Source organism: Triticum dicoccoides, chromosome 7A (assembly GCF_002162155.2).
Source record: "Triticum dicoccoides isolate Atlit2015 ecotype Zavitan chromosome 7A, WEW_v2.0, whole genome shotgun sequence".
Taxonomy (NCBI): domain Eukaryota; kingdom Viridiplantae; phylum Streptophyta; class Magnoliopsida; order Poales; family Poaceae; genus Triticum; species Triticum dicoccoides.
In genome coordinates, this window is record NC_041392.1 from 275,107,273 (window position 1) to 275,117,318 (window position 10,046).

The 10,046-nt window shown below is 48.8% G+C and overlaps 1 protein-coding gene across 1 annotated transcript; it reads left to right on the plus strand.

Annotated features, from left to right (window-relative positions):
- The first annotated feature begins 6,231 nt into the window (after window positions 1-6,231).
- On the plus strand, window positions 6,232-7,673 carry LOC119327715 (spermidine synthase 1-like). The gene is made up of 2 exons (XM_037600818.1): window positions 6,232-7,169; window positions 7,260-7,673. Exons 1-2 carry the CDS (start codon window positions 6,391-6,393, stop codon window positions 7,453-7,455), a joined length of 975 nt encoding a protein of 324 aa, XP_037456715.1. The 5' UTR covers window positions 6,232-6,390; the 3' UTR covers window positions 7,456-7,673.
- The last annotated feature ends 2,373 nt before the right edge of the window (window positions 7,674-10,046 follow it).

Consider the following 10,046-nt stretch of genomic DNA (forward strand, 5'->3'; position numbering starts at 1 on the left):
TCACATATCGAGAGTACCCTGTTCGCATTCTTGATCAAGCAGAGTGTGTCACTCGACGTCATAACATCAAGTTTCTCAAGGTTCAATGGTCTCATCATTCCGAGAGAGAAGCTACTTGGGAGCGAGAATATCGTCTTCAACTTGAGTACCCCACTTTCTTTTCGCCAACTCCTGAATCTCGGGATGAGATTCTTCCGAGTGGGGGCGAGTTGTCACATCCCTAGTTCTCGTATGACCTAGACTAGCCAGTCATGTGTTCGTCATGTTTAAATTTCATTTAAATTTGAAATAGGGATTTGTGAAACCCTCAGAAATCATTTCTGGAAATGACCCAAATAAAAATTGCTCCAAAAAGGCCCAAGAAAATGTTCATGTTGCTCTCTGTAAATATTGGTCAGAGGTAAATTTCAAACCAATATTTTTAGGAGCTCATAAATATTTATTTTGGCCGTTTGGAATTAATGCAATAATTATTTGCATTGGATATATATGTTATATATTTTATATATGTCCAAAAATTCTGAATTTTGGTGAGGGGCTTTGGATTAATCCCTTAGGTCCCTACAAAAAATGTCAGAAGAAAATAAAATGATTTAGTATTGTTATTAAGTCAAAAAAATGTCAGAAAATAGAAAAGAAAACAAAAGTGGAAAAAAATGCTTACCTGTGCTTACCTGCGGCCTGGCACTGTGCAGCCTAGCCGGCCCACTGGCACAGTGCCAGTCGTCCTTGTCCTCGCGCTAGTCGGCCGGACGCGTGGCCGACGCGCGCGCACCACTGTGCCGCCACGCCACCTGCCTGCCTGGCCTCCCCCTCGTCGCCCTGGATGTCCTGCACGATGCCACGCGCCGCCTCGGACCTCTCTCACTCTCTCTCTCTCGCTCTCCCTCCTCCCGTGGATCTCTCCCTCTTCCCCCGACCGAGCGCTGCCGTCGCCGCAGCTCGTCGCTGTCATAGCTACCGCCTCCCCCTCGCCCTCTCTCCGTGTCTGCAAGCTCCGCACCATCGTATGCTACCTCTCCGTCGAGCCACGCGACGCGGGAAGCCCTGGAGAGCCACCGTCGTCGTCATCTTCATCTCCGGCCACCGAAGATCTCCTTCGCCGCCCTACACGCTCCGGGCCTCCCCTGAGCTCGTTGACGCCTCCGCAGGATCCACTGTGAGCCCCCCCGTTGAACCCCCCCTCTCCCCTGCTCTTCCGGCGCCCTCTAGCCCCGTCTGCCACCACGGCGTAGCTCCTCGCCGCCGCTCATGTCGCCGTCGTCGTCCTAGACACTGCAGCTTGCGGTCGCGCACGCCAACACGCTCAGCAGCCCCCAGCAAGCCCACGCCGCCAACCGCAGCCCCTGTCGTGCACCGCAGCGCTGCGCGTGCACCCGGCCGAACTCCGGCCGCCGCCTCGAGCTCGTTTCCAGTGAGCTCCGGCACCCCCGCAACCTCCCGTTTGCTCCAAACGACGCGGACGAGCTCCAGCTCCTCGTCAGTGGTCTCCGTCGCCCGAATGGTCGCCGGAGCGACGATCTCGAGCCCTCCGCCGCGTTCGGCCTCGCCGGCGGCTAAACGCCGGCAGGTTGACTGGGTTTGAACCCCCCAGTTGACCAGATTTGACCCGTATGGGTCAATGACAGGTGGGGCCCGTCTCTGACTAAATCTGTAGTTAGGTTAGTGTTAGTGCTAATTAACCTTTGTTAATTAACTGTGACACTGACGTGTGGACCCCACACGTCAGGTTTGACCTGGTCAGCCCCATTTGACTCGCTGATGTCATACCACTGTCATGCTAACGCAATTAATCATTTTCTGGTTTAAAAATAAATTAGGAAAATCCAAAAAATGATATAAACTTCTAAAATTCATAGAAATTCAACCGTAGCTCAGATTGAAATAATTTATATATGAAAAATTATCAGAAAAATGCAATCTATCCATCTGTGCCATTTTCATGCATGAAAAACCAACTTATACCTACTGTATAGGTGAAAACACATGAATGGCATTTATAAGAGCTTATTTTGGAGATGCATTTGAACCTTTGGTTCACATGGACTTCAACCAAATGAATGCTAGTTGCATTAGCTCAAACAACATCACATATTAATGCCATGTTCATGCATCATATTGTTGCATATGCTTGTGTATTGATTGCCGACACCGTTCGTTCTCGATAGGTCCTGCTCCGGAGACCGATCCAGAATACCTGTCAAAGGAGCAGTGCCCCCTGTTGATCTACCAGGCAAGCAAACCCCCTTGTTCATTCCGATACAATCCTACCCTCTCGCTCCTGCTCTCTTTTATTGAATTAGGACAACAACGATTCAACTCCTACTTTATGCTGCGGTAGTTGAACCCATTCCTCTGCATGACCTGTCGTTGCCAGAGTAAATAGTCGAAACCCACTAGCATGTGTAGGAGTTGATTGAGCCATGTTGTGTTCCTACCATGCATTGCCTGCTATTGCTTAGAGTATGTCAGGTCTGATTCATTGGGAATGAATTGGAGTGCAGTGCTATGTTCTGATGTTGAGAGTTAAGTGTGTGAACACGATTTGGTAAAGGTGGCGGTGAGAGGCCATGTAGGAGTACATGGTGGGTTGTCTCACTGAAACCGTCCTTAAGCACTGCGTTCTGTGTATGTCGTCCAATGACTAGCTACTACCACACATTGGAATGCTTAAGTGCCCCTCTCGACTTATTAACCAACTTGATCTCTGTCCAGGAGTTGCAATTAGTTTCTGGTGTTGGTAGGTAGTGTTAGTAGTCTACCAAGTGGCACCCGGCTAGGTGGGCTTGGGACAGACTACACACAGTGGCACGGTGTACCAAGTGGCACCCGGATGGTGGGCTTGGGAACCCTGCTCACATTGTTTGGAGTCGTGAGCGACACCCCGGCCGGATCTCCTTGCGGATGGAACCCGAATAGGCGATAAACCTGGACTAGAGTCTTGTGTGGTTAGTCAGGTCGTGGCCGACACCCTCGCCAGGTTTCCGCTTGAAGGTTGCCGAGATACATGACATGTACATGGCGGTAAGTGGCGAGAGCGTGTGTGACGAAGTACACCCCTGCAGGGTTATCATGATCTATTCGAATAGCCGGGTCCGCGGTTATGGACTTCTTGGATGCTTACGTGGTACATAGACAACTTGAAATGGATACTCTAAACTGCTCAAGACAAGTGTGAGTGCTATGGATGGCCTTCTCGTAAGGAGACGGGAATGAATCCATAGTAGTGTATTGATGTGGTGATTAGTGGACTCATGTGCGCTTTCCTACCTCAAAGGACTTACTCGTAGTCATAGAACAGGATAGCCACTGAGTCAAAGCCGGCTTGCTGCAACTAAACCCCACCTTGCCTTTTGATACTAATGCATGTATGATAGGATCTGATGTAAGTCTTGCTGAGTACCTTTGTACTCACGTTTGCTTTATTTATGTTTTATTTTACAGATGAGACATCTGTCTCACTAATAGTTCCGCCTGGACTTCGACGAGTAGGTTGTTACCTCAGCTACGATCTTGTACCATGGGAGGGACTTGTAGATAGTCAGGCTTCTCAACCTTTTTCATTTGTAGATGTCTGTACTCATACATGTAATGCTTCCGTTGCTTGTATGCTCTGAATGATGGGTCATGAGACCCCTGTTTGTATTGTGCTATGTGGCTCTTCTGGGCCTTTATCTATATGAGTTTGAGTTATGTTTTGATGCCATGTTGTACAACACATACTTGCATGTTATGCGTACGTGTGACGTGTATTGCTATGTGTGGGATCTGACAACCTAGTTGTCTATTCTTGGTAGCCTCTCTTGTGGGGAAATGCAGTCGTGCTTCCACTAAGCCATGGTAGTCCGCTACGGCCCGGTTCACCGGAGTCCTGATAGCCCAACACTACTGCTCCGGAACACTTAGACTGGTCGGCATGTGATTCACATCGTTTCTGTGTCTGTCCCTTCGGGGGAATGTCACGCAGTGATCTCCGGAGTCCTGCTAGCCTGCTACAGCCCGGATTCCCGGAGTCCTGTTAGCCTAGTTGCTACAGCCCGGATTCACACGCTGATGACCGACATGCTCGATGTTGTTTCATGTATGCCTGTCCCCGTAAGTTAGTGCCACTTTGGGTTCACGACTAGTCATGTCGGCCCGGGTTCTCTATCATATGGATGCTAGCGACACTATCATATATGTGAGCCAAAAGGCGCAAACGGTCCCGGGCCAGGTAAGGAGACACCCGTGGGAATACCGTGCGTGAGGCCACAAAGTGATATGACGTGTTACATGCTAGATTGATGTGACTTAGAATCGAGGTCCCGACAGCTACATATATTAAGTTTTCCAGGTGTGGTTGAATTGACAACTCAACTGCTAATACTTGAGAATATTCTTTGGCTCCCCTTGTGTTGAATCAATAAATTTGGGTTGAATACTCTACCCTCGAAAACTGTTGCGATCCCCTATACTTGTGGGTTATCAATCGGCATTGACCTGGACGGCTTCCCACTCGACCATGAGTTCCCGGACGACTACGGGTTAGAGAAAGAGGACGAGTGCGACACCGAAGTGGAGCCCTTGTTTGAGGACAAGCTCGCCAACCAAGCCGCTGGTCCTAAGCCGAAGCGCAAGAGCAAGCGCACGAAGGCATACACAGTGGTCGAGGACAAACTTCTTTGCGAGTGTTGGCGAGACATTGGACAAGACCCCAAGACAGGCGCCGAACAAAAGCATTCAACCTTTTGGATGCGTGTCCACCGAGAGTTTCATGAGCGCAAGAAGTTTCTGCCTTACCAACTTGTGAGTACGCGCGGGTGGGTGTCCATTTCCAAGCGATGGAGGGTGATCCAACAAGAGTGCAACAAGTTTTACGCCACTCTTGAGAGCGTCAAGGCCCGCCCCGTGAGCGGCATTGTCATGCAAGACATGGTATGCTAGCAAGCCGCCCTCTTTTGTGTCATCAAATTCATACTTGCGTGTTCATTTGCATATCATTTGCCCATATGCTTGCATGGAAACATTTTGTAGGCATTTCAAACTCTGGAGACATTCAAGGTTCAATACAATGGCAAGTGCTTCAACCTCTCCCATTGCTTTCAGGTCATCAAGGATGAGGAGAAGTTCAAGGCGCAATATGCCGCCCTCAAGTCGCATGGGGGGAAGCAAACCGTGGAGGAGGTTGGGGAGGGCGAGCCGGCATGGCCGCGGGGGAAGACCAACTCCAAGAAGAAGGACAAGCGGGATGCGACATCCAACGCCTTGATCGCAAGCGTGGAGGGCATGATGAACAAAAAGGACCCAAGGAAGGAGGAGCGCTAGCGTTTCAATGCAGAGCAAATGGACGCTTTCATGGAGATCCAAAGGAAGAGGCTTGAGATGGACGTGGAGAAGCAAGCCAAGATGTTCGAGCTCGAGGCGGAGAAGCAAGCCAAGATGCTAGAGATCGAGGCCGTCAACGCCAAGACCAAGGCCAAAGAAGTGGCTCTCGCGAGCATGATGACCGGAGTGGAGATCATGAAGGTGGATCTCAACACCGTGTCGCCAAGAAAGAGGTCGTGGTTCGAGAAGATGCAGGCCGACATGTTCAAGTTCGACGACGAGTGATCTATGACGGCGAGCGCCGTCTTTTTTGTATGCTGGCAGGTGTGCTCGCATGACCACGGGGCCGCGATGGTGTGGTCGAACTCAAGTTCCACCCTTTTTTGTGTGCTGGCATGTGTGCCTGCCGACTGGCGAGTGCGCCAGCATGAACTGTGATGATATTTTCTGAAGCCGACATTGTATGCCGGCGCTGACATGGTGCCGGCATGATGAGACATGGTCGCTGGCATGATCGGCCGTAGGCCTTTTTTTAAAGTTGATGTGGACATGAAATGGATCGGCGCATTGGGCGCACTGTCGATCCGAATGTAGAACTGAGCGGACGTCGGGTGTGCGACTGACCTGAACGGACAAAAAATAGACAAATACGCCATCCATTTGAGTTGCTCCGTTGGAGTTGCTCTTAAATCTATGATTATGATTAAAGTTTAGCACAAAATAAAAAACGGCAAGGTTGGGCATGAATGGTTTGCACGTGACCGGAAAGAATCGGGAAGAAAACGAAGAGAAAACTCGGCAAAAGATAAGCTCGGATGGCAAAGCGGTGGATGGTCCCACGTTGACACGTCCCCACACAGGTGCGGCATCCGATGCAGCCCGAGTGCCCGAATACCAGCCGTATGCTTTTCACGCGGAGGCAAAAGAAAAACCCTAGCCGCCGCCGACACATCCCGAGGGAATAAAGCCCTAACCTCAAGGCCGAGGCTGACATCCCTCCCCACCTTACACCTAGCCGCCGCCGCCGACGAAATCCACCCAAGCCGCCGAGCTCGTCTCGCCGTCGTCGCGCTCTAGGCTTTTGGGATGGAGGCCGAGACGGCGGCGAAGAGGGCGCGGGAGGGCGAGGGCGCTGCGGCGGCGGACGGAGCCGGGGAGCAGGCGGGGATCTCCGCCGTCATCCCCGGGTGGTTCTCCGAGATCAGCCCCATGTGGCCCGGTGAGGCGCACTCGCTCAAGGTGGAGAAGGTCCTGTTTCAAGGCAAGTCGGACTACCAAAACGTGCTGGTTTTCCAGTCCTCCACCTACGGGAAGGTGCTCGTCCTGGATGGGGTGATCCAGGTGACGGAGAGGGACGAGTGCGCCTACCAGGAGATGATCACCCACCTCCCTCTCTGCTCAATCAAAGACCCCAAGAAGGTCCTGGTCATCGGGGGTGGAGACGGCGGCGTTCTGCGGGAGGTCTCGCGGCACTCCTCGGTGGAGCAGATCGACATCTGCGAGATCGACAAGATGGTGGTCGATGTGTCCAAGCAGTTCTTCCCTCGTCTGGCCCTCGGGTTCGAGGACCCTCGCGTGTCCCTGCACATCGGCGACGGCGTCGCCTTCCTGAAGAATGCTCCAGAGGGCACCTATGATGCAGTGATCGTCGATTCCTCCGACCCGGTAGGCCCTGCCCAGGAGCTGTTCGAGAAGCCGTTCTTCGAGTCCGTCTCCAGGGCTCTGCGTCCGGGCGGGGTCGTCTGCACCCAGGCGGAGAGCATATGGCTGCACATGCACATCATAGAGGACATTGTCACCAACTGTCGCCAGGTTTTCAAAGGCTCGGTGAACTACGCATGGACTACGGTGCCCACATACCCTAGGTATGCGCAACTGATCCTGTCTTCTATGTGATCGAACTGGGTTCTCCTTTCTTTAGCCACCGAGTTTATGATTCTCGGTTGTTGTTGCAGCGGAGTGATAGGTTTCATGCTCTGCTCCACGGAGGGACCTAGTGTTGATTTCCAGCATCCCGTCTTCAGCATCGAGGAGGACGAATACTCCACAAAATCAAAGGGGCCGCTCAAGTTCTACAATTCCGAGTTCCACACCGCATCGTTTTGTTTGCCATCATTTGCGAGGAGGGTCATTGAGGCCAAGGCTAACTAGATTCTTAGGAAGATGGTCACTGAAACCAAGGCCAATTTCAACACCGGGAGAAATCTGTCTTAGCGTAGACAGAGGAAAAGCCCCCTTTTTTATTAACTTGCAATAAGCCCACATGGAAATTATTGGTACCTGTGATTCTGTCTGCTGTATGTCTCAGGTTGTATTTCCTGGCTACCTGGTGGTATGAGAACCTTCTGAATTTAGTTTTTTGCCCTGCAGTTTTCTTATCTTATCTTATGCTTCCTCCATATCAAAATATAAGACATTTTTTGACATTATGATAATGTAAAAAACGTCTTATATTTTGATATGGAGGGGGTATTAAAGAAAGGACGAACGAAGCGAGCGGTTTTTACTGCGTTTAGGGGGGCAGGGGTGACAGTTTCTGTCATGGCAGTTCGTTTGGATTTTTGGAATAAGACCCTGCCTTGTGGACAGAACACGGTTGGATTAAATTGGTTACATTTTTGGAATAATACCCTGCCTTGTGGACACAACAAGGTTGGATTTTTGTATCAGAGGAAGACTATTTGTTAATTATATATGCTTGTGTGATGTCTTAATAAGATATCCCCAACTAACATCAAAAAACATAAATAAGAGTGCTACAGGAGTGCATGTTTAACGGAGTAACATGGTTGTTGGGATTGGGGTGGGGTGGGGAGAAGCATTTCCTAACATATCATGAACAACTTAAAATGACATTTTTGCAGTTCATAATATAAGACGGACGTTTTTGCAGTTCAATAGAGGTAGTATAAGTTACAGGACAACTTAAGTAAATAGTGATAACTGTGGCACACACAAACGTACGCAGCCGACAACATATGAACTAACAACAGGTAGTCCATATCACTAGCAGTACAACACATTCTAAACCAAGATATATCCAGTGAAACCATCCGGTCCATCAATCCGTGTTTTTTTTTGCGGGGGCCATCATCCGTGTTCATCATGACTATATTGCTAATCAGTTGATCTACTAATACCATCTAAATTCAGCCAAAAAAGCGAATATGTTCTACCATTTGTCGTACTTTTTCTTCTTCCTTCTGAGCTATGCCACTCCGAGTTAGGGTTAGAGATCGCCCCAAGGTTAAGGGGGTGTGTGTGAGGTAAGTGCCTGCCCTTTCAAATGAAAAAGAACTACCAATGCAAAAAAATGAAATGAAATGAATAATTGCTATTTCTTTATTAAATTATACACAAAAAGAAAGTTCTGAATGCATTAGGCAGAGCCCTTATTTGCTATTAAAAAACATTTCCAACAAGGACTTTGAGCCTGATTGTGAAGGATCATACGTCTGGTCTCCTAAATCGGCCAAATAGGCTTCCTTTGTTTAGTGAAATAGCCTTTTCCCTTAAGGATTATCATTTGTATGCCGCTCAATCTTTTTCTTCTTAGTGAACTTGTTGTCCATACCAAACTCTTCTGCAAACGTCTCGATGTCAAATGCAATTTCAGAGCAACCCTTTCGATCGACAAAATGTGAAGGTTTTGTGCCGCATCGCTCAAGCCCCATAGAACTGCCGGACCGAGATCAGGTGACTCGCCTCTTGGCAGTCACCGCGTAACATGCGGGCTTACATCTGGCATGCATTCCTGATCGGAGGGACATTAACAAGTGAAGGCCAAAGCTGCGCACTTAGCAACGCTCGGGTTGACCATGGCGGAAAGACGATTCAGACTTTGCATGAGAAAACTTTTATTGTACTGGAGTATGTGAGAAAATATACTGGAATAAAACAAATATGTAAATTGATCTGTCCAGATTTATTTTACGTTACCCGTTTATGTTATACTTCCTTCGTTTCTGAATATAAGTCTTTTACAGATACTAATATGGACTATATACAGAGCAAAATGAGTAGATATATACTTTAAACTATGTTTATATAGATCCATATATAGTCCATATTGAAATCTCTAGAAAGACTTATATTTACAAATGGAGGGAGTATTTTTTTTCATTTTTCATTTTATATTTTGAAATAAAATTTATAGTTTGAGAATTGTTCTTCTCACATTGTAAGAGCATCCACAGCCGGACTTTGCAAATCTGGCCCAACGGCCACGCCCAGACGTGTCCGTGGACACTGACCGGTCAAGCCTTAAATTTGCGTTCTCACAACCAGACACCTTCAATTATCATATCTCAAATCGGATCGAGCCGAATCTACTCGTCGCCGGAGCAGTACTCACCGTCGCTGTCCGCCTTCTCCTTCTTCGGTGGCAGTCTGGCCATGGCACGGACCACCCGATTATGCTCTCTGGCAAGGGCGTGTGTGTTCCTCCGCTACCGTTTCTTCACAATGCGGGTGCGGACGGCTTTCTCCAGAACCGCGCCCGCATTGCGAAGAAACAGCAGCGGAGGAACATGCATGCCCTCGCCAGAGAGCAGAATTGTGCGGTCCTGCTGTGGATGCTCTTACAATGTGAGAAGAACAATTCTTAAACTATAAATTTTATTTCAAAATATAAAATGAAAAAATACTCCCTCCGTGCGTAAATACAAATCTTTCTAGGGATTTCAATATGAACTACATATAGATGTATATAGACATAGTTTAAAGTATTTATTCACTCATTT